The sequence below is a fragment of the Clytia hemisphaerica genome, unplaced genomic scaffold, assembly GCF_902728285.1.
Source record: "Clytia hemisphaerica strain Z4C2 unplaced genomic scaffold, Clytia hemisphaerica genome assembly, whole genome shotgun sequence".
In the NCBI taxonomy this organism is placed as follows: domain Eukaryota; kingdom Metazoa; phylum Cnidaria; class Hydrozoa; order Leptothecata; family Clytiidae; genus Clytia; species Clytia hemisphaerica.
In genome coordinates this window covers 611237-636126 of record NW_027104146.1, presented here as the reverse complement: position 1 = coordinate 636126, position 24890 = coordinate 611237, and the positions used below count along the sequence as shown (strand labels likewise).

Here is a 24890-nt window from a genome sequence, read left to right as displayed (position 1 = left end):
AAAGAATATTAATGCGTATTTCATTATTTCACAAAATTTATAACAGGTTTAAACAACTTGTATGTCTGTGCGAACAAGAAAGACAAATATTAAGGAAGGAAGAAACTAGTAGGAAGACTACCATACAAATATTTACTGTTTGTGCCACGTAGTCATTTTTCAAATCTTTCCCGAGTACCTATGACTTCCCGGTTTTCTCAACAACTTTCGGTTTTGTATATAGTCCGGGAGCTGGGGGAGGTTAACTATGACAGTCGTAGAGGCACGTGCAAACATATATAATCATGTAGCACCCACTATGTCTGAAATTTCCGAATTTACTTGTTTGCTGTACGAAATTTTCTTGTAGATGTCGGACCAGAATGCAAGAATAGCGATATGGAATTCAAACGAAACTTTGCCAATCTGTTACTGATAAATAGGGCTAACTTTCAATAGCAAAAACATTGCTGTGTCCCTACCCTTTTTTTTCATTTCCTGGTGATTATGCAAAAGTTTCACTTTTTTTTCCACTCCTACCGACAAACGTTTTCAAAAAAACATGTTTTAAACTTAATTTTTTGGGTTGTTACTATAACGAGGAACAAGAAGTAACGAGAAGTAACGAGAAGTAACAAGAAGTAACGAGAAGTAACAAGAAGTAACGAGAAGTAACGAGAAGTAACGAGAAGTAACGGGTAGGTAACAAGAAGTAACGAGAAGTAACAAGTGCTTGAATGGAAACCTAAGTAACGAGTACTTTAGTCAAGAAAATGACGCTCCATTGTCTTGCTATGGTCACCAGTTAATTGTTTTAGGATTGATGACGTCATTTCTAGATTTTTTTCAGGCACCTATATCTCGTGATTGGCTTGTCCGTTTCCTTTCAAATTTGGCATGTGACACCTTGACAATAATGCCTAGAAATTAACCTAATTTGATTTTGTCAATTTTGGTGATCACGTCATCATTTGGGCCCTTTTTGGTACTGGAACCCGGACACCTATATCTCAATTAAATTTGGCCGGCAGTTTATTCTAGACGATGAATGTTCTGGCACAAAAAACGAATTCGTATAGGCTATACTAAGACCGTTATTAATTTCGCCTAGCGAAAGCGTTGTTTCCTGTTATCTGCGGACGTCCGAAAAAAAATTGTGTTCTGCTCAAATTTCTCGTTTTTTATTCTTGCTGTTATTTTCACTCGACTAAAGAGGCTCGTGAAAACAAAGAGCAAAAATAAAAGAACTCGAAAAATAAATCTCATATTACACTCTGTACTACGCGATAACTAATACATAACTTTCTTCTCTATAACTTCTTCGTTACTTCGAACTTTATTCCTTCGTCTTCACTAAAATAACCGACCAGAATAAAAAAACTTATTTCGACCACTGACGTGTTGAGCATATCAATCGAATCATTACAAAATATCCTATTACGATTATCGACAGCTACGGCCGAAGTTTCACTAGCATTACTTTCAGGGCAGAAACTTTTGAGGGCAGAAACTTTCGTACTCAGTTTTGCACTGTTTGCTAAATTTTTGCGTGTTTTATGACTTTTTGTTACCAAAAAAGGTGAATTTTATATGAATTCGCGAAAGTTCTATCTGTAAAATTTCGGCTAAAACCATAATTCGCGAAACTTAAATTCGTTAAATTTCGCGACTTTTTGACTTCGCAAAACTTTCTGCCCGCGAAACTTTCTGCCCTTAAAGTATTCAAAAAACGGACTTGCAAAAAGTTATCCGAATAAAGTGTTGTAAAAGGGTGTGATCACACTAATATTTGATTCAAATCATTCATACGTATATCACACTAATATTTGATTCAAATCATTCATACGTATACATCTACAATTATTTTTAAATCCTCGCTAATTACACAGGCAAGTTACAATCCAGTAGGATACAAAATCTTTTTATTTCAAAAGAAAATAGGGTGAAAAACGGTTCCGCGGGAAAGTTATTTTTTGTTAGGATATACAAAATTCCTTAACTGCATTTTTCTACATATGATATGTATATAATACAAACTGTAACGGCCATTTGATTATATCAATTAAATTTATCGTTACTAAAATTTGCAAAAGAATTTAGAATCTTAATTAAAAAAAACTTTTAGTACCTTGATGATCGGCGCTGACTAGTTTGGACATTCTAGCTCTGATGACAGGCATGCATACTCCGCCAAAACACCCGACGATCGGTACTAAAAAAAGAGAAACAAGATTTTACGCTGGATTGGATTATATTTGAAATTTGATCGATTCAAAACGAATTATGGTTTGATTCTAGCATTAAGCAAATTTATTTTATCCATTTTGCGAATACTAGCATCCCTGTGGGGGGGGGGGTACTTAAGCAAAAATGGGTGTTGGATATGTGAGGACGGTAAGGGTCATCAGAAAAATTTAAATTAGTCTCTCTCAAGGTCAGAAAATTCACGACTTTTAAGAATTTTTTTTGATTTAGAGTGAAAAATTGTAAAAAAGTTATTCTCTCTCCCACCCGCACATACCCCTCATCTGCCGACCATAGTAACCCCGGACTTAGTATACGTAGTTCAATATTTGGTTTAAGAAATGTTTTTTTTGAAGAAGATAAGGCTTTTTAAAGGTAGAAATTTTGGCATTAAGAGAATTGAAACATCTGATGCATTGTGAATAAAATATTATAAACTTCATAGACCTTACAGCTTGATGAATTTCAGCCCAGGAAACGGAGAACGGTATAATAACACTAAATTGGCATAGTCTTACCTATAAACATATGCCACTTCTTCGTGATGAACGCTATAGTGATAAGCGATGAAATAATAGAAGCGATACCCATTTGTGTCAACCAAATCTCAGATAGAACTTTTTGTAAACAAGTTAACGCAAAGATGGCACCCAAAGCTTGCATAAACATACAGTCAGCTAGAAAGTAACCAATCAGGATCGGTGAGAGGCAAAAAGGAGCATCCAGTGAATAAAGAACGATAACTGAACCAAATCCAATGGATGCGAGCATCAAAAACGCTGACGTCACTAGAAGTCCGTAAAGTTGTATCGATTCAGAGCTCTCTTTAAAAACAATGAAAATTTTCTGGAAATGTGAATAATGAAATAAATCTGCAATCCGTTTGGGCGACAATTGTACTGTTGATGATTCGGGTAGATATGTAATGATGTATGTTAGAGAGATGAGATGTAGCGTAGTGATGAAGATATAAGGTGCTTTGAAACCAAGGTGTTGGATCCACCAACCGCTTGAAATGTGAGAAATCATCCCACTGGTGAACGCCACCGCTTCAACAATCCCTACAAAACAAGTGATACTTTTATGGACAACATTCAAAAATGAATTCAAAATAGACAAAAATTCAGGAAAAGCTAATGAGAAAATCTCGAGCAATTCGTCGAAAACCACTTTTTCGGAACATTTTTGGATCTGGCGCTCAGAAATGATGTTTCTTCGAAAACTGGGCTATATTACGTTTAGGGAATAAGGTTTAGGCCGGGTTAACGCGGTACATTTATAATAGGTGAAATCTTTTATTCACTATTCACTTCATGGCCTAAGCCCCACTCAATAACAGTTCACTTCGTAGACCAAACCCTACACAGTCACTGTTTAACTCGTTCATTTTCTCCAGGTCTTCGGCTACTAAATCAGGTCTGCAACCGTTAATTCAGGTCTGCACCCGCTGACGGAAAAAAATCTGCAGTTGCTCCAGAAGCTGACATAAATGCAAAATGAGCCACCCATCAATCACCATTTTTCAGCCCTAGAATTTCAGGCCGGCATTCGGCAGCTCATTGCCGACCATAATCATTAATTGTCTCGGCAACAGACCATAAGTGATCTTTTTGGTCAGCAAAGCCGACCTTTGAACCGAAAATTGTAGCTTTCAAATAGAAAAACAACATTACCGTAGCCTTTAAACAACTTTGCCGACCTATAATAAATCTCAGATCGGCATTGCCGACCTAAAAACAAGCCTAGGTCGGCAGAATTTCGCCGGCCTTCGGCTGTATTTGGCGACTTACTTCTACTTGAAATACAAACAAAATTGAATCAACAAGGATAAAAAAATCAGTGTTCATTCTTCACCTAATCGTAGAGCTCTTTCTTCCTCAGTCGTTGTATCCGCCATGTACGAAAAAACGGCCAAAATCATAGTCGTGAAAAATCCACATACACCATTACAAAAACTTCCGATGAATAATAAATACAGTGAACCACGAGTTGCCATGGTAATAAGGATACAAACAGAATCTAACAAACCACCGATCACTGGTAGAAGGATGATAATCTTGCGACCAACCTAGAAAGATAAGTGTTCCCGTTTCATATCAGACACATATTTCATATCAGGTAGGATTGGTGGCACTATGTATGAAATCGTTGCACTGATTTCCATAATAGACAAAGCATTTGGAATCGTCCATTCCTGGTAAACCATGGCCCCCTTACGTTTTTGCAGAACATACTTATGTATATTAGAAAAACATCAAACAGAACATAATCAAATCATAAAAACTGTTTTTCTCCCCAATTAAATAACGTTTTAGGGTGTTTTGAGGATGTAAAGAGTGAAAAATTTTCTTCGTCACCCAACCATGGTGGCCGACATATATTTCAAAAATTTGGACCCCCCCCACTCCAAATGGCCCGTGTAAACTCAAACCAGTCTTTTTAGCGTGTTTAGGGTTCAGTAGTGTAGCCAAGAGGGGCGTAAAATTTGTGTGGGAGAGCAGATTTTTATGCCATTATATTAATCTTTTAATACCATGAATAGATAATTAGTGTCATAAAAATCTGCTCTCCTACACAAATTTTGGGCCCCTCTTGTCTACGCTACTGGAGGCTATACAATAAGGATATGAAAAAGATTGGATGAAGTAGTTACCTTGTCAGACCAGGAACCCAATAATAAAGCCATAAAGAAAGATGGTAGTGCAGCTGCGAGGATAATTCCCAAATAAATATATGACGTCATCGATTGCACTTGTTTTCGTTTATCAATGATTGATAAATCAGTTTCAGACTCTGTGTCAACATTGCACGAACTTTTGTCAACTTTGATGTTTGAAGGGAGACCGAAATCTTCACTTAGACGATGATAAATATATTGCTGAATCAAAGGTGCGTGAAGGATAAGTGCGCATGCGTAAAAGAACGTGACAGGTTCTATGGTGATTGATTTAAAGATTTGTTTGGCAACTTGACGTGTTGTTTTTCTTCTGTTTGTCTTTTCTGTTGTTGGTTCCTCGTGTATGAAGGAACGGCTGAGCAACGACGATTGCCTTATTTGGTTATACTCGTTGAATGAATCACTGAATGATGTCGCAGTGAGGGATACCATATTGGTTGTACAATTCATTTATTTGAATTTCAATTATTCTCTAAACAAAAAAGAAAGTGCAAAATTCAATCAAGAACAAAAACTCAGAACCCTAAAAAACTCTCTAGAAAGAATTAGTCAAGGTTTTTTTATCTAAAGCAAAACTCTACTACTTAAAAAATATTGACCGACTAAAAGAAAGTTTGACCTCAAAGAAATAAACATGCAACTTCGAATCAAAATGGATCAGTCTAAATCTAATATTGTTATTCATTCAAAAAGCAATTATCTTTTTTTCAATAAGACAAAAATGCACAAGATGAGCAAAAAAATCTTTTGAGAATGAAAGTATCATAATAGAAGCTGTTGCAAAAAAAAGAGGATTTCAAAACATGAAACAATTACCACTAGCACGAATGCCAAGAAAACGCCCTCGAGAGCATGGAGAAATGTTGAACTGCGCTTAGCTATAATAAACAGTGGAGTCTCTATAACTCGAATACGTACGGGGAATACAAATTTGTGGGAGAAAGAAATCTCGAGTTTTGGAGTAAGGTTGATAAGGCATTGTTAACTGAAGTGAGCAGAAAAATGTAACGAGAGAGATTTCCATTAGATGTTTAATAAAATTTTATTGTGAAAAAAAGTTTTGATTATCATATCATTCCTCCATCACATTTTTACTACTTTCCGTCGATTCTTTTATCTCCCTTATATTTTTCAATTTGATATTCGGCAGTGTCTTCGTTTGGCAATCCCATTTCCTAAAAAGAAAAGAACACGGTTTCAGAAATTATATTCATGATATGCACCATTGCAATGTCTTCTGACATTACATCATGGATCCAACTGCTGATTGGTTGCAAGTGACGTAAAATCAGTCAATACGTCCACTTTCAGAAATTGTAGAGAATCGAAAGAGTACAGGGTAAATCAAGAGCATTAAAAAAATAATTCAAGGATCTACTGACTACACCAAAAATGCTGAAAATGAAAACATTTTTACGGAGTTCCAAATAAAAATGACTCAAGGACTTTTCAAAGACGTTTTTTGTAGTGTTTTAAGCCAAAATTAAGAAATAAAACGAAGAACTAATCATACCTGAGATATGTAACATTTGCTGTGTTTGTTAAATCGGGTGCTTCTGAAAAAAAGAACAAAAACACATGTTACAAAATCATAAAATCAATCTCACTCAGTAAAACGGTATTGGTTTCCTTTATCAACTCATTCGATCATTCATTCGGTTAAAGACGACCCGGGCGAGGAGGTGCAGCAAAAAAATCGTGAAATTCCCTTACCCTTACAGTGCATTTTTTTAGAGCAAAAAATCTGAATTCTCGGGCAAAAAACTTGCGATTTTTTCTAGAATTGCTGAAATTTCCACCCTTACACTGCATGACCTAAGCCCATTGGCTGTGACTACCCTTAAACAAACAAGTGATTGAGAAGTGAGGTGTACAATCCTACGAAACGAGTCTTACCAAATCTTCCAGCACTGAATAATTCTTGTTCCTTCGTTTTTACCATTTTGATGGCTTCTTCTTCAGCCGCGTGATAACGTCCGTGGCGGCTGCGCGCTTTATTCAATTCATTTTGTTCATTTATCTCATTTAGCCGCTCATCAAATCGATTTATGTATCTGTGAAGTAATGGAGATTTTACTTTACATAATACAATAAGAGCATTGTGCAAAATCTAATCTGAATATATGATACGGAACAGCTATTTTAGATCACAGAAAACGTCTAGATTTAACATCAAGTAAAAGAATTAAACCTTCTGCTTTAAAATTGGTACCAGGAACTAACCTTGTTTAGCTAGGTTCCTAGGTTTTAGGACATAATAAAACTTTTAAAAAGTTCAGTAATTCAAATACACCTAGAGCCAGAGTGCTAGGGGTGATCCATTTACAAAGTTTTCACTATACTTATACAGACGAAGTTTCCCCCGTCTTTGTGAGTTTATGAGTTTTAGAAACTTGATTAGCTCTTATGAGATAACTTTATTAAATGACACTAAATTTGAATGGTTATAGGTTAATATCATTGTATTTCTTTTTCTTTTTTTTCTGAACCAAGTTTCTTTAAAGGTTGATTCTTGCATTTAATTCATTTACGCATGCTTGAAATTTTGACCGATTTGAAAAACATTTGAGCTTACTGTGCAACAATATTGGAAACTTCAGCAAGAGAATATCTATCTTTGTCCTCTTCCAAAATATCTTTAAACCATAATATCTTTTCCTCTAAAGAAAAAAATTAATAATATGAGATAACAAAGTATCTGGGACACACAGACAGACGGACAGACAGGCATTCTCAGATTCTAGCTCAACTGAAGTTGAGAACATAAATAATAATAATATAAGATAATATAATTCAATACAAAGACAACCAATATAGAAAAATGTTTCCTTGGGCGAACAGTTTAATGGTAAAGAGAATGACGAGAAGCTTGGTTTTGTTTATCAAAAACAATATTTTTCGACCTCACTCACAAGAGGTCATCATAAGAGTTTAGTAAAAGCTTCTGATTATTCTCTTAACCATTTCTTTACGGTCACTAATTCTCGTTGTTTTAACTAAACATGTGAAAAGTATTGCTAAAAATCCTTAAAATCCCAGGGGGGATGAAAAAGTTTGTGGATAAATAGTGTCACGATATGGAGTGTCACGAGGCAACGAAAATAAGGTCGGTAAAATACTTATTTCATTTTTATAGCAATTAGAAAAACATATGCTACACAGAGCACTGTACTGGTAACCAGTCCTAGATAGCCCAGGGTCCACTAAAAGCTATTTTTATAGACCAGATGGTGCAATTAAGTGGTGCATTTAATTAATTTGCAGTATATTTTATTTGAAAATAAGGAAGGGATTGAGAATCTATTATTGATGTTTGTTTCTCAATATTTGTTTAACATTTTCTTTCAAAATGGCCACCTCATCAAATGCTCCTAGTCTACTTCACTGGACTAAGCGTCATAAAAAATTATCAAAAAGCAATGTTCAGCCACAAGCAGACTCTAGTTCAGTCCTAGGTGGTAAATCTCTGATGAAGAATGAAAGTAGCCTACTCACTAAGTATGCTTTGTTTTGAATTTAAATCTTCTTTTCGCCTAAAGTGAAAGTAAAAATAAAATTAGAGAACAGTTTTTATGGTGGAAAGAAGACTTAAAATTACTATACACATTCAGTGTGGTCAGGTTTTGAGGAGTAAGGTATAATCAATTTACAAGTAAATGACTTGAAAGATTCTTTGTTCAGAAGGGTGGATGGGTATATAGAGGTATATAGAGATGTTATCTTATAAATGTAACAACATTCTAAAGTAATTCTTCCTGGTAAAAAAAATCAATTCCAGTTTCCTCATCTTTTAAAGTTGTACTCAGGCAATGCAGGATACTTCAATCATAGGTACTATAATATTATACAACAAATAATTATTACAGAGATGAATTTTCATTACACAAAATAATTATTCAGGAAATTTGCTTTTACTATCCACCCAGTAAACGCATTACTTACTGTTGTATTTTCTCTGAGTGGTGAATGGTTTTTGCTAGTTGCGAGGCTTTTCTTGACTTTGGGTGGATCTGTTTCTCCTGCTTGGCTGATGTGGACTTTTTCTTGGCCTTCTCTGTTTTGGGCTGAAGTATAAAAAAAAAATCATCAACCACTGGATTCCCTAACTGAAGTAATTGTCTGAGTGCCAGTACTTTCATTTTCAGTACTTTTCACTTTCATTTTTGTGAAAATTAAGAGCAGAAGTTAAAAGCATTTCTCAATCACTAGATACAGTATTCTAGGGCTGATTTTGGTAAAAAGGGTAATTTCAAGCGGAAATTACATGATACCAACAAGATGCTCAAAGGGTTAAGAAAAGCTCAAGAACTTTAACTTTCCCTAAGGAAATGCAGTCAAACAGATATTTGTTTACATCCAGAGACCAATGAGAGTAACTGTTTTGCAAATTACAGGAAAGGTCTGTTATACTTGAGGTGTACTAGAAAGGTACCACAATAACACAACATTATCTGCTGAAGTATGGCGTATCAAAGACTTAAATGGTCAACCAACCGTATCCTGGCAAACCGGCTGCAAAAGCATTCACTCCAGAAACCATACAATGCAATTTGTGCTGAAAAATTTGAGATCGCTAACTATCCAGGCAAGAATTTACTGAAAAAGAGATGAGACGTCAAAAATATTGCTTTTTCAAGGACACCATGGCTGGTTTTAATTAAGGGGGTTTTTATTTAACACAAAATTTTTCTATATTTTAACAAAAAAAATTTTAGGAAAATAAAAAAATTTAAGTCTATTAAATTAAAAGTTTATTTAAAATGTATATACATATAATGGTTAAAATATTAAAATAGTAAATAATAAATAATTGATAAGTAAGTTTAAATAGTAAGTTAAAAATACTATTTCCAGAAAAACTAACAGTAGTTAGGAATTTAACGAAGGCAAAAATTTGCAAAAGTTTGTCGCTAGGTAGATTATAGACATGACTGGAAATTAGGAAATTAGACAGAAGCTTAAGTGTTTTGTCTTAAGTAATTGAAAAGTGTAGATAGTGTAATAAGGTAGATATTGAGTCAACTCTTTATATACTTGAGGTGTATATACAAACTTTTGTGAGCAGAAACTTTTGAGAAGGCATAAAATTGCGTAAGGACATAGGACATTTTACTTTGAAGATATATATTTATTATTATATTTCATTTTAAAATAAAAGTTTGAAAGATTTTCGATTTTGTCGAGAATCTTTTGTGACCCATTCAAGAATTTTCAAAGACATTTACTTTCACAAAAAGGGCTAAAAATTCCCAATAATTGTTAAAAAGTTACTGCTGTTTGTACGTCTTAAGTAGATTCTTCCTTTAATAATTGTGGACAGCTGGCAAAATTGTTAAATTTACTCAATCATTCTGTGAGCACTGGTGAGCATGGGTTTGATAGGTCTCATTTGTTCAGACAGTATAGACTTAAAACTCTTATATCAAGATTACAGGACTTGGAGTGCATTGGAGTTTCATATTCGATTTCAAGCCAACATTTTAGCAATGGGGGGGGGGGGCTTGCCCATCATAGTTACAGGAGTTTGTGCAAAAAACTAAACATACCGTAAAAATTTTTTCCAAATCCCTCATTTCAATTAAAGCAATAAAAAATGAAACTTTTCCATGTTCCACTTTTTTGCACCAATTCTTAAAGCCAAAATGAAAATATTCTGGACATTGGACATTGTCCGACCCAAATAGCTTCATGTCAGACCTAAAAATCATTATTTTCAAGCTAAAGCAACCCTGATCGGACCAGATCGGACATATTGTCTGACCCAATTGAAATCCTTATTTCGGGTCTTGTAGCCGCTTGGCGGGCAAGGCACTGAAAGGCCACAGGTGCCAAAAAGAAGGGCTGTGTGAAATGCGGCAATCTTATTGGTGGAAATTAAACAAATAGTCCGTGAAGGAGCGCTGCAAAGCAATCAGTAGAAGAGACCATTTTCATTTTTGTTGCAGATTTTGATATAAACTATAATATAAACACAGGGATTTTTTGTCAATGTGTTGTGTCAACATGTCAGCATTGTATTTTTATACAAAGGCAAAGATAACAGGGGTAATACTAGCCTAGATTCTAATCCTGATAGTGACACTTGACACTTGCGCTACTTTCAGCTTGACAAAATCTGTGTTTTTTGTTTTTGATATGAAATAAGCTCTCATGTTCTTTTTACGCACCCCCTGACATCTGACAACTAGGCTAGGCTCGACTTATCTTTACTCTTTCCTATTCCAACAATAGAATGCTTACGCATAGTTGACATATATAATACACATTGAGAAAAGTATTCCCCATGCAAGGTTTATATCAAAATCTGCAATAAAAACTAAAGTGGTCTCTTCTTCTCAATGGCTTCCGTGTAAGTCACTACATTGGAAAGTCTTTCTTAAAAACTTCAATTTGAGATTGCCATGCAGGGATCGAATTAACGTATCGCATTTCGCAATTCGCGATGCGTTTTTGGATTACTTACAAGCTAAAAATTGAAAATTGATCCATTTTAGGATGCAAAATCATGCTTATCAAAAAATTGCGATGCACTTTCTGTCCTTTATTTCGATGCCTGCCATATGTATGATGAAGGTTAACATATTGGATTGCCCTAATGCTAATGGCTTTTTGGCTCCTTGGATGACAAGCAGTCATATAACCTTATTTGTTTAACCTTATCTTTAGCTCTCAAATGAAAGCGGGAATTTGATGTGAATGTTATTTCTTCAAAGAATCCTTTCTGATTGGATGAAAGTGCTTTACCTTCATTTAATCGGATGCTTCTTTTTAAACAATCGCACGGCAATTTCTTGGCACTTTCATGAGTGTTTGTGATTGAACAAAATTAAACAATCTAAATATTTCCCAGGGGATGAATTTTTTGCCAAGCTGAATGAATTTGAGAATCCTGGCACTTTTGTCACAACCAGTTGGGTCAGTTCAGTTGGGTGTTTAAGATAAAAAGGGCAATTATTGCTCTTTTTGGCAACTATTGCCGAAAACAACAATTTTTTAAAGATGAAATGTTGAGTCAGCAGAAATGTGATGTCCTTATAAGGGCAAAGATGTCAGAGGTGTTTGAAAAATGTAAAATTATATTGAGAGAAAGGTTTTTCGGATCTTTAAAAGTGATTTTTTCAATTTTTCATTGAAACAGAACCCCCGTTGTATTGTAAGTTCGTTTACATATGACTCGATTTTGCTAGTCTATATTCTGACAGAAAACCAGTTGAAAACAAAAATAAACGAGGCAAAGTGGCCCTACTAGTCGCGAGGGTGTCGAATAATACCATGTGTTCAATAATAATCAACTTTTCTTTCCAAAAACGGCAAAAATTGGCAAAAACAGCAATTTTCATTTATATTTACTTTTTTTATAGACCTTTTTTCAAAGAGGACGTCCTGTTGAATAATTATGTAGTCCAGCCATAAAAACAATGATAGAGCCATGCATGATTAATGTATCATGCATATTGTAATAATTATGCATGGTTTTATCATTGTTTTTTGCTGGACTACATAATTATTCAACAGGGTGGCCTCTTTGAAAAAAGGTCTATTTTTTTGCTGATTCAGCATGTTATCGTTGAAAAAATTGCCGTCTTCGGCAATAGTTGCCGAAAAGAGAAATAATTGCTGTTCTTATCTTAAACACCCAACTGACAACCAGTGGAGTTGCACTAGGAGAGCCAGCTTAATGACCTCCATCCTGTTTCTCAAACTCCAAACTGATGACTGAGCCCTTGCACAACCCACAGAATGGTATGAACTTTTTTTTTTGGGGGGGGGCATGTTTGAACCAGCTTTTCAAGGGCAAAAATCCAAAATCTTGTGGCCAGAACATGGCCTGAATAGTATCAATGTTGTTTTCAGATCAAAAGAATGTTCCCCTTTCAACACCAAGAATGTTTGTTTACCTTATACAAGGTGGTCCTTGAGAGCACCTAACCTATGTTGTGCGCTGAATACTTACAATGGCAACCTTTTGGTTTACATATCACTTTTGACTGAAAAATGCTTTTTTGTTTTTTTGGTTTGCATAACACTTTTGACTGAAAAATACTTTTTTCAAAACACGTTTGAGAAAACTTCCCTTTCTCTACAAGAAAGTTACCATTTCAATGGAGGGGGATATTATCATTATAAAATCTTTACCATGATGACTTGAGGATCAGGTTATAATCTCTTGACTTGTGCACGTTGGTGGTTGATGAGCTGACTTGATCAAGGTCAGTGGATGGATTTTTAATATTGTCAATATTGTCGATTTTGTGTGCTCGCTTTCAATTTTCTCGTGGGAAATTTTTCATTTTTTTATGTACAGGTCTTTACGGGTCACCTTAAATGTTGTCACTATAAACGTGTACAGCCCTGTATTTATGTCTTTACCATAACAAAAATGGTAGACTCAAAAGAATGTAAATTTGATAAATTGACAGTCAGCAGAGCAGAAGAGTCAGGTAAGTAAAGCCCTGTCTCTTCTAAACATATGTACCTTACTTTTGATGGTTATGAAATATTGGTTATACTGGGACGTGCCATAGATAAGATATCTTGTTTTTTAAAAGGAAAGTTTTCAAGTGCTATGCATGTGAATTTTTCAAGGCGGCAATCACAAATATCTTCATTTCGCGTCCTCTTTGGGTCGTTTTGGGTCTAAAAAGTGAGTCGGTCGGTCGGTCGGTCGGTCGGTCGGTCGGTCGGTCGGTCGGTCGGTCGGTCGGTCGTAAAAGTTTCCGGGTTTCCATTTTTCCATCCATTTTTGGAGTGCATTCTTGGAGGAAACTGCCAGCCAGCCAGCAGCCAAAACAACCATGTGTAATGGGAGGTTTAAAATTATGACCTTTGAACACTGACTGTGACCTCCAACCCCAAAATGGCGCATGTACTGATAAACAAAGTCAAGATGCTGCAAATGCGCTAGAAATTCTTATGAGAAAACGTAAAAGACTCTCCAAAAAGAATCTCAAAACCAATAAAACAAATCAGGAACTAATTGACATTGTACTGATGCTACAGCAATCCCACAAAAATGAACGCGATACACGCTTTTTTTTTTATAAGAATACCTTTTATAAGAATATTAGGGTGAAAATTGGCCAAATCGTAAGAATACCCTAAGAATACCCTCCAGGGTGAGTTTTAGTCAATTGATAAGAATAAGACTGTCATTTTTCAGAAAATGGTAAAACAAAAGTGACACAGATAATTTAACAAAAGAGATATTGTACTTTCTTTCGTGTGTGTTACGTTTCGTGTGAAAATAAAGACAGTTAGTCACACTAGCGTCCCGCCAAAATGCACATCAAAGATTAATGCTACGAAAGGGCTATATCGATTACTTGACTCTCAAGCAAAAAAATGCGCCGCAAAACTTCTTAAGGGATTCATGAAAAAATAACCCGGCGCTTTTTAATGAAATTAACATTTTCAAAAACTTTGAGAAATTGCGTAAAATTTGAGCCATAGATGAAAAAATTTGAGCCAAGCCAACCTTGAAAACTAATTTGAAGATCAACTTCCCAAGAAAAAGATCTACGGGGGAGGCGGAACCCACCTAGATCCGCGCACCAACGGATACTGTTTCCCGGAAATTTTACCAGACCTCAAACAATGACCCATTTACATGTGCGGAATTATTTTTACTTTAGCGTATAAACAAGGCCTTAAAAATCGAAGCGCTGTCTCGGGAATTGAATGACAAATTTTGGTTGGTTGATTTTGGCTGCTGCACGTTTTATTTTGTTTCAAACTTTCAAGTTTTAATTAATTGTCTTGGGAACTTGATTCAGGTAACTCTCATCCTTGTTGTGCAAATACATCCTGTAGATGACTGATGTTGTTTTTTCTGAAAGCTAGATTTCCTAGTGTGACTAACTGAAAGATGGATGAAAGATAAACAAATGCTACAAAATAATGCTACCCTAAACTAGTAAATGAAAAATATCAAAGATTCCTTCTCTAAGGTTCTCAATTTCTTGTGGTTCCTGTTGCTCGGGAGAAGATTCCAAGTGATCAACGAATTCGACTTCTTCGTCCTCTGTGATATCTTTCACAGAGTCTTGTTGAGCATCGAACTCGGCAAGTGAGGTAGCACTTTCTGGATTAATAGTGCTAGGAGTAAGTTGTGCTGGCTCAAGGATGGATGGTTGTGGTACGCTATATTCTTCGAGACCTTCGGGCAAGATCTTGCTATCTTCTGATCCATCAGCCGTCATTAGGCATCCGGTTTTCTGCCAAATATTCTCTCGGAATTTGTCATATTTCTCATCCGAAAGCTTATCCCAAGCTTCTCCTGCCCATTGGGCGATCAAGATTCTTCTCTCTTTAGCGGTAAAAGACTTCTCATTGCCAAACCAGCGATCTGAATTTTCTTCGACGTCAAGCCAATTTTGCTGCTCTTTAGCAATGAGGCTTTTCAGCACTTGTGCGTAGCCGGCGTCAACGGGCTGCCACAGATCAGTGGCATCAGCTAGGCCAAACCACACAAGACCTTTTAAATCGCTAACAGATTTCTTAAAGCTTTCTTCAAGGAGAAGAACGAATCGTTCAAGTTTTTCACTTTCGATAAAGCCCTTCAAAGTTTTATCTACCCACTTTTCGCCGACATTGATATCCATCCAGGCGTTCGGTTGGAAAAACACGTGAGTGCTTGGATGCCATGCTTTTTGCTCATCTACACTGATTCGAATTCCTTTCCCTCTGAAAATGATTCCAAGGGGTGGTTGCTTGCCTTTTGGACGGAACATGACTTGTAGGGAGCACTGCCGTTTCTCAAGCCCACTTCCTATGAAGATAAGAGGAGAACAATGTTTGAAGTCATACAAAAATAACATTTCAGAGTAAGGTAATACAGTAGAGAAGGAATAGAGGAACAAGGAGAGTTCTTCATCATGTACAGAATGATAATAATAATACTGTCTAATAAATGATATAAAAGTAAGAGCAAGGGAAAACGCTTACCTGGTTGGCTAATCCATGTGTTGTGCTCATGCCCTTTACCAGGCTCAACGAACTCATACGTTTTCTTTGAATCTATGACAAACGGCAAAGGTGACTGATCGACGTTGAGTCTTTCTGAAGGTAGAAACCGTCCCCACTTTTCGTCATATCGATCATTTGGCTGTGTGCGGAGACATCGTTCTCGAAAGGTGGCGTGCCATTTTTGTAACGGTTTTACTTTCTCCTTTTTGCTCTTCTTCTTGCTTCTTTGTTTGGCCCTCATTTTGATGTTTCGGCGATTTAGAAAGGCCACAATGACGTGTTTTCCGATGACAGCATCCTTGTCGTTGGTTAGTTCCCTTTGGATGGAAGTTGCTTTAGTCATAAGCCATTGAAAGTTGACGCGATGACCCTTTGATTGTGCGTTGATGAATTTATCCCATAGATGATGGTAGAGAATTTTATACTTTGTTGATGGACGACTCTTCTTGTACAATTTTCGATGAGATTCAGCAGCTTCTTGAAAGATCTTCTCCTTGTTTTTTACCCATTTAGACAGCAATGATTGCGAAATCTTGTACTTCTCTGAGATGTCTACTTGAGAGGATTTAGTGTACCGAATTTCAGTTATGATGTCGGCTTTTTGCGACGCCAAATAAGATTTCCTAGCTCCCTTTCCTTTTCCTTTTTGGTTGAGGTTTTTCTCAACCTGGGTAACCAATTATCCATCAACAACACTTTTAACCAAATCTCTGCGAAGTTTTTCTGACAAGTCCTGGGCGCTTTGCTTTGGAACGGCTGACTTGGATTTTGTCTTTCCATGAGTCAACAAGTGAGTGCTAAGACCTTGTTGGTTTTTAAGTTTTTTCCCACAGTAGTCACACAATAAACTTGTTTCCGTTGGCTTGTCGGGAATGTGAACTTTTGCGAACTTTCCTCGGTGTTTGATTGACTTGGTCACACCAAAAAACCCAAGAGTTTTTTGTTTCTTTGGTGGAGATGCCATCACACACGCGTGATCTCTGTTACACAACTGAACATCAAACGATTTTTATAACATATACAGCACTGAAACAAACACATGCCAGAACGAGAGAGTTGAGATTTTTCACTGTGACTTTTAAAACACGAAGGACTTTGATAATAAAACCACCCGTTATATTTGTTTTGGCAGTGCTGCAAATGAGGATTCAGTTAAATATGCAGCTGATATTTTTTTTAGAATTACTCACATAAGCTGTCCAGGAAAGAAGTTTTTCTCTGAGATAATAAGAATACGTTAAGAATATTTCACCCTCAATTTTGGCAATTTCTTAAGAATACTTTACCCTAGTCAAAGTACACTATTCTTATAAAAAAAAAAAAGCGTGTAAAGCAGAGCTGGATGCCTCACTGAAAATCAAAAGCAATCCTAAATACTTCTACTCCTATGCAAAAAGATTCACAAAAACTAAACCTAAAGTTGGCCCACTGAAAAATCCAACCACCAACAAATTAACAACTGACTCGCAAGAGATGGCAAACATCTTACAAAAGCAATACTGTTCAGTATTTACCACTCCCAAAACAGACTACAGTTTTCTGAATTCAAATGAAACAAAAGACTCCTCAACCCTTGAGCACATTACTTTCACAGAAGATGATTTCATCCAACAAATTGACACTATTCCAGCCAACTCGTCAGCCGGACCAGATGGCTTGCCAGCAAAGTTTTTCAAAATGTGCAAGAAATCACTTTCTAAGCCACTTAAGATGATATGGCAAAATAACTTTGACAAAGGAATCACACTTGAAATTCTCAAAACAAGCCACATTACACCAATATTCAAGAAAGGAGATCAAGGTTTACCAGAGAATTATCGACCTGTTGCCCTGACATCAATTACCACTAAAATATTTGAGAAAATAGTCAGAGAGAAATTGCAAATCCACCTTGAAGAAAACAACCTATACAATCCAACACAACATGGTTTCAGACCAGGGCGATCTTGCTTGAGTCAACTATTGGCTCATGTAGAAAGACTGATATCTCACCTACAAAACAATGAAAATGTTGATGTAATCTACCTTGACTTCAGCAACGCCTTTGACAAGGTGGACCATCACATCTTGCTACACAAGCTAAAAATCAATGGAATCAAAGGACAACTATTGAACTGGATACAATCCTTATCCTTACTGAGAGATACCAAAAAGTTTCCATAAACACGAAAAATCAGATGAAGCGAAAGTTACAAGCGGAGTTCCACAAGGCTCAGTTCTGGGCCCCCTCTTGTTTCTGGTAATGATCAGTGACATAAACGAAAAGATTAAACATTCCATCCTCTCATCTTTTGCTGACGACACAAGACTTATGAAGTCAATATCTTGCGCTGCAGATGTGAGTCTGCTTCAAGATGATCTAGACGTTGTCTATGACTGGACATCCATCAACAATATGGAGCTCAATGGAAAAAAGTTTGAACACATTGCATACGGAAAAAATGAACAACTGAAAGTACACTCAGTCTACAAATCAGATGTACAGCAGCCAGTCGAAATAAAAAGTGCAGTGAAAGACCTGGGTATCCTGCTCTCAAACAACCTGTCATATGAAATGCACATTCAAACGATAACTGACAGAGTCGAGGGTATAAGTGCCTGGATATACAGAACCTTCAAGTCCAGAGATAAATCAGTAATGATCACTCTTTGGAAGACATTGGTACTTCAACATCTGGAATACTGCTCCCAGCTATGGTCTCATACAAAGCGATCCCTGATGCAAGAACTGGAGTATCTGCAAAAATCCTTTATAAAAGGGATCCAACTTCCACCCAATTTGAATTATTGGGAGAAGCTCAAACACCTCAATATGTACAGTCTCGAGAGAAGACGCGAAAGATACCAATTATATATACATGGTGTATAATCGAACAACTGGTGCCAAATTTTAACTATGGTGAAGGGGAAGGCGGTATTTATTCATATACGAACCAACGCCTGGGAAGAAAATGCCACCTCAAACCAGTGAATACAACGAACAAGAACATTTGGAAGAGCTGCCTTTCAGACACCGGTCCAAGACTATTCAATGTGTTACCATCAAAAATACGTGACATGACCAAATGTTCCAAAAATTCCTTCAAAAAACAACTTGATCAATTTCTGCAAGATGTTCCCGACCAGCCACTGCTCCCTGCCTATCTCCCTTACAGGATGGCTGACTTGAATTCAATTGTTGAAATGGTCAAACACCGGACCCCACGGGTTGAGTGAGCAGAGAATTTGCTGAAACACATCAAAGGTAATCAAAGGTAGGTAAAAATAGCTCGCAAAAAATCGGCATTTAATAAAATTTTTGAACGAAGGAAAGGTCATTGACAGAAAAAGTCCGACAAATTTACCGATTCAATTCTAATCAATTTTCGAGAGTCGGTCGGGCGACGCGAAACGAAGATATTTGTGATTGCCGCCTAAAGAATCATTTAATTTATTCCGTTCTATCTTATGACTATGATGCACATATAGAAAACAGGAGTTTATCTAGCTAAGCAAAGCTCAGAAGGACAGGGGTAAATCCTTGATTTCTCAAGGGGATTTTAGTTCAATTTTCAGACTTTCCAAGGGGTTCATTGAAGGGTTTGCCCAAGTTTGCCAGGGGGTTCTCTCCTTATTATACATACGAACTGACCGCTGACCAGACTGTCCATCGATTTTTTATCTAGCGTTGCTGGAAAAGTATCATTAAATTAGGCCAGACAAGTGATTGTCCAGTACTACTGTGATTGTTTTGGCTGAACAACTAGGTCATATCTTCATATTCGCTACATCTATCTATCTAACGACCGTGCTGACACACCGGACTTTACTATGATTCCCATTGAAGAATCATATTCTGGTTTTCATGTTATTAAATGCTGTTTCAGAGCTTTAGAGCTAGCCTGACAAACACGGGACCAGCAAAGTTCCGATGTCGGATGAGAATACTTTTTAACACCGAAAATCTCAACATCAGACTGTCGTCCATCCGGTGCGCATTATTTTTGAGACACACGTGCCCGATGGTGTCCAGAAGTTCGAAAAATTAACACCGGACAAAAGGTTTCAGGTGTGGCTGAGGGATACTTTTTGGCACCGGACTGTACGGTGCGTCAGCAGGGTTGTTCTATCTATCTATATATTTCATACTAAAAGGTCCTAGGACCCATTATTATAGACTGTTCCTTGTGGGACTCCTGTTTTGACTTCAGCAAACTTTGATGTTTTACCATTGACCGCAACTTGTTGCGATTCCTAAGGAATGATCTTATTCACATCCCTTTAGACTTGAGGAGAAAATAGCGAAACTCTGCACTTGGAGTTAAAAAACTGTCTGCACTTGCATCTGGAAAACCTCAGATTTTGCACCTGCACTCGACTTTTTCCGAGTTGTGCACTCAAGATCTCAAGCAAACGTGCTGCACTCTGCGAACTTGGCTTGGTGCTGGTATGGGCAGAATGGGTGGTCTGTTATTATCTGTTATCGGCGATCCAAAAAATATCTGCAATCTGATTGGTTAAAAAGAGTACAATATATCTTGTATTTTACATGTAAAAATATAAATTGACGAAAAGATGTTGTTGCATTGTAGCGGTAGCAGCAATCTAACGTCACTTTGCTACAAAAGTGCCCTGCGCTTTTTTCCAACACAAAAAGTGCATTTTTTGGGTCACCGATAAACCAGTTATCAGACATTTGCTCGTACAATATGGAAATATTTTACTCGTTCCATATTTTCCGTATATTTTCCTCGCCTAAAGGCTCGGAAAATATTGTACGGAAAAATCTCGGAACTCGTAAAATATTTCTCATATTGTACTCGCAACTGTCCGATAACTATTACATATTATTAATAAAGTTGATAAAAATCTGCAAAGATTAAAATATAAAAGGAAATGTGTTTTTACGGTTTAATTTCTTGGTTCACACAATCTTTGGCTTTTTATGTTTGATTAATCAAACAAATATACTGATAGAATTTATGTGATTTTGAAAATAAACTTTTGTATCAGACATTTGCTCGTACAATATGGAAATATTTTACTCGTTCCATATTTTCCGTATATTTTCCTCGCCTAAAGGCTCGGAAAATATTGTACGGAAAAATCTCGGAACTCGTAAAATATTTCTCATATTGTACTCGCAACTGTCCGATAACTATTACATATTATTAATAAAGTTGATAAAAAACTGCAAAGATTAAAATATAAAAGGAAATGTGTTTTTACGGTTTAATTTCTTGGTTCACACAATCTTTGGCTTTTTATGTTTGATTAATCAAACAAATATACTGATAGAATTTATGTGATTTTGAAAATAAACTTTTGTATCCTACTGTAACGTATATACAGCCTCAAAGCTTTCTCATTTTAGTTGCAAAATATTCCTGAGACACATTTATGAGGTTTTTTAAAGAAAACTTTTGTCTCCTAAGGCAAGATAGATATTGTCAATTGGAAAACTTCTTGTTTCTTGAGTTCAATTTGACTCCCTATAATATGCTATGTTTTCATAACCTCCTTTTTAAGACTATTAGTATCTAAAAATAACAAAATGGAGTTTATGGAACTGATTAAGACACCAAAAGTGGATAATGTGGTATTTGTACGTTCGTTTAACCGTAAGAAAGTGACAGGAACCCTTTGTTTGACCAGCCATCATCTTTTGTTTGTTGATCGATCTTCAATTTCTCCTGAAGAAGAACTTATGGTATGAATTTTTTTACATTGAAAGTGATTTTTAATAAGTTTTAGTTTTTAATTCTCAATTTGCATAATAAAAACTCAAAGCAAAAAACATCCCTAACAGGCACATTATTGATCCTTATTGCTCCAGTCATATCTTGCTACTTTTACCTCTGCATTAACCACTCCCATTGCAGCCCCTTTTAGCTTTAGTTGTTTTAATTTGATCAGGTATTTTTAATTATTTTGTTTTCAATATCATGATAATGTACGTTAGCATATTATGTGATTAATTAATAGAACTGAATCAGTCAAGCTTGATTTCCTTTTATGCTTAAGTACAGGAATTAATGTTTCCATTTTATCACTACATACTTTTTTTACGTTAATAAAGTGATTTTTAATTAAGTCTCACCTCTATAGTTGTTTTGGAGAATGCGAGGGCCTATTGAATAATAAATTACTCCACAAACATTACTTTCCCTCCAGCCAATAAAAACGTGATAAATTATCTTGTCCCTAGGTAACTGATGTGGAGTAATTAGTTATTCAATAGGCTGTCGCATTCTCCAAAACAACTATTTCTTATTTCAAATTTTATGTTATAATTATAATGATAAAAATCAGGCACATTACTAATAAGTCTGGCTCCATATTTCATATTTTATCTTAGAATTTATCAAATTATTTATAATTTTTGATTTTATTAATTTTGATCTTTTATACTTTTGATTCTTTTTCCCACATTATATGTATTATATGATGAGGTTCCTTTCATCTCAGATTTTATACACATCAATTGAATGTTTGGAGAAGAAAGTATCTGGAATTGCAGGAGATGTTACATTGAGGCTGAAAGATTTCACTCTTCTCAAATTCAAAATTCCAAGTCAAGAAGATGCTTTGAATGTAGCAGACTCAGTGGAAAAGCTCTCTTCACTAGGTTAGCCAGGGTTTGCATATATTTCCAGAAATACAAAAAGGAGTAGAGGGACGCGTAGGGGGGTTTATTCAATAAAGAAAGAAATCTGGTACTAGACTTTATCAACCCATCGAATGTCTTCACTTTAAACTTCAAATTTTCAAATACTTTTTGATTTAAAATGAGAGCACAGACCCCAGCTAAAGAAAAATGGCTTTCTTTACTTTTATTTGAGTGTGACCAAAAAACAGGGCAGCATAGGTTACAAAGCTTTTAGGTCCAGGTCTACCCGTACAACACCCATAAAATAGACAATCTCGTATGATGCTAGTGGCATTTTACTCTTCACGGGTTAATGATTTTATAATTTTAGTTCGTAAAAAACGTACCTAGGACAATTTCGGACAACTAAAAGATAAATTTTGTATCTTTTTTAGACAGAGTGCTAAAAAAATATGAAAAATATGAAAAATGAATTAGAATATAAGTATTTTTACATGTGCCACTAAGACTGTCAATAATTGACCTCCCCCAGCTTCCAAAATACTAGGATATGAAATTCTCATTTTTATTTTGTTCAATATTTCAGGCAGTGCAACATCTTATTACCCGTTCTTCTTGAATGTGGAAATACTCGATGATGGATGGGAGAGGTTTCGAATGCAAGAAGAATATAACAAAATAATCGGTGCTTCCACTGATTGGAGAATATCTTCTGTTAACCAAGATTATAAGGTAAGCCATCATGATATTTATTCTTGCAATGTTTAAAATGACAATCAGATTGTACGAGATATATATGGCTTATTGAAACCTCCAATGGTCCTGAGTGAAGCCCTCCAAATATTTTTGTCTAACTTTTTTTAAAGTTGAGATATGATAATTGAAATCTCTAATAGTGGGCTCTTACACGAAACTTACGTTAAAGTTCTATTGTGTTTTTGCTGAAAGTCAAAAACTTCTAACTTTATAAATATCTCAACTTTGGAAAATAGTTAGACAAAAAGATTTTAAAAATTGTGCTTACGTAGGACTATGAAAGAAATCTGTATGACGAATATCTGAAACCATCTGATTCTCCGGCTAGTTCGAAAAGCAGGTCACAGGTCACCAAATTTCACACTATAGTATTTCATTTGACACACCACATTGTAGTCTTTTGAATTCAGACTGGTGTTACTACACATTGATTGTTACCTGTGTGGTATGTATAGTATGAAACGGCTCTCGTCTAAAATAATAGAGGGGTTTGATATGTACATTGAAAAATGAAGATCCTATTCAACTTTTTAGGTTTGTCGCAGCTATCCAAGTTTGGTGATTGTTCCATCAAATTGCACTGATGATATGTTGAGAGCTAGTGCAGGTTTCCGACAAATACAAAGATTTCCAATCCTGGCTTATCTCCATACAAATAAGGTATCAATAGTTTTCTAATGTCTACTTTCTGTCAATAACAATTGAATATGATTACAATGGAGTCTCCATAGGCACAGGGAAGTTTTAAGGAAATTTCGAGTTGTGGATTAAGGTTTATAAGGCATTGTTGACTGAAGGGACCATAAAAGTTGTTCAAGTTGTGTAGACATTCGCGTTTTATAGAGGTTCAAATTAAAGAGACTCTGTATTGAGATACTGTATTTCGATCTTCAGACAATCACACACTACAAATTTCCCTGCATTGCGGAGTGCGACAAAGAGATTTGAACCTATACTTTCAAATTTTTCTCTGCAATTGAAATTTTGATAAAGTAAAAGTTTTTTTGAAGAGATCTTTAAAAGCTAGATTAAGGATATTAATCTATTTCGGTCTTGGCCGCAAATGAAAAAAATACTGAGCTTGCGAAAACATTAAAACAAATTAGCGTCAGTTGATTGCTCTTTTTTACCAATCAATTTTGCGGGTCAAAAAATAATCTGAATAACCCACTTATTCAAAATCGCTTCAGTCACTCCGCCGTCCTCAAAAGTGCAAATATACAAACTTGTTTGACTCCTTACCATTTCAGATTCCCATACTACGAAGCAGTCAACCGTTAACAGGCAGTGGTGGTCGAAGGTGCAAAGATGATGAGAAGCTTCTCAGTGTTATTGCAACTGGTCATAAGGGAACAATTGTCGATACCAGATCCTCTATGGTGGTCAGCTCAAACAAAAGCAAGAAAGGTACTAGTACTTTCAAATATTTTAGTTGTCTTAAAAATTTTGACTTTCTAACCTAACTCAGGTCTGCAGCCATTCTAATTCGCGTCGGGATTCGGCTTATGCCGACATAAATGCCGACGTAAATTTGGCTTTTGCCGACGTCAAAGTGCTTACTGTACTATAGAACCCAGAATCTGAAATAAATCTGAGATAAATCTGAATTAGAACGGCTGGTGACAGCATCATACTGCTGACTCATCTTCGTTAACGTTGATCAAAAGTTAACGCCTAAAG

At 35.9% G+C, this 24890-nt stretch overlaps 4 protein-coding genes across 8 annotated transcripts in view; 1 reads left to right on the top strand and 3 right to left on the bottom strand.

The window, feature by feature from the left end:
* The window catches only part of LOC136813851 (proton-coupled folate transporter-like), a 29514-nt gene extending 24134 nt beyond the window's left edge, over positions 1 to 5380 (bottom strand). Inside the window, exons 1-4 of one of the 2 annotated variants that reach the window (XM_067070344.1) lie at positions 4877 to 5380; positions 4078 to 4291; positions 2742 to 3284; positions 2108 to 2191 (exon numbers count right to left, since the gene is read on the bottom strand). In XM_067070344.1, coding sequence (XP_066926445.1) covers positions 2108 to 2191; positions 2742 to 3284; positions 4078 to 4291; positions 4877 to 5350 — 1315 coding nt within the window. In that variant the 5' untranslated portion in view covers positions 5351 to 5380. The remainder of the gene's footprint in view (positions 1 to 2107; positions 2192 to 2741; positions 3285 to 4077; positions 4292 to 4876) is intronic. The other variant, XM_067070345.1, reaches the window with a different exon arrangement.
* A 543-nt stretch (positions 5381 to 5923) lies between these two features.
* LOC136813854 (translation machinery-associated protein 16-like) lies at positions 5924 to 13198 on the bottom strand. Its single transcript, XM_067070347.1, has 7 exons — positions 13037 to 13198; positions 8843 to 8964; positions 8396 to 8433; positions 7476 to 7560; positions 6797 to 6954; positions 6414 to 6456; positions 5924 to 6075 (listed from the first exon to the last, which is right to left on the bottom strand). The coding sequence occupies exons 1-7, from the start codon at positions 13037 to 13039 to the stop codon at positions 5973 to 5975; spliced, it is 552 nt and encodes a 183-aa protein (XP_066926448.1). The 5' UTR covers positions 13040 to 13198; the 3' UTR covers positions 5924 to 5972.
* A 1607-nt stretch (positions 13199 to 14805) lies between these two features.
* LOC136813949 (uncharacterized) lies at positions 14806 to 16829 on the bottom strand. The gene is made up of 3 exons (XM_067070461.1): positions 16715 to 16829; positions 15845 to 16417; positions 14806 to 15668 (listed from the first exon to the last, which is right to left on the bottom strand). Exons 1-3 carry the CDS (start codon positions 16827 to 16829, stop codon positions 14806 to 14808), a joined length of 1551 nt encoding a protein of 516 aa, XP_066926562.1.
* Positions 16830 to 21375: 4546 nt separating this feature from the next.
* Positions 21376 to 24890, top strand: part of LOC136813847 (myotubularin-related protein 9-like) — a 69400-nt gene continuing 65885 nt past the window's right edge. For all 4 annotated transcript variants that reach the window (XM_067070338.1, XM_067070337.1, XM_067070339.1 and 1 more), the window contains exons 1-5: positions 21376 to 21554; positions 22313 to 22472; positions 23041 to 23186; positions 23745 to 23870; positions 24461 to 24617. In XM_067070338.1, coding sequence (XP_066926439.1) covers positions 21399 to 21554; positions 22313 to 22472; positions 23041 to 23186; positions 23745 to 23870; positions 24461 to 24617 — 745 coding nt within the window. In that variant the 5' untranslated portion in view covers positions 21376 to 21398. The remainder of the gene's footprint in view (positions 21555 to 22312; positions 22473 to 23040; positions 23187 to 23744; positions 23871 to 24460; positions 24618 to 24890) is intronic.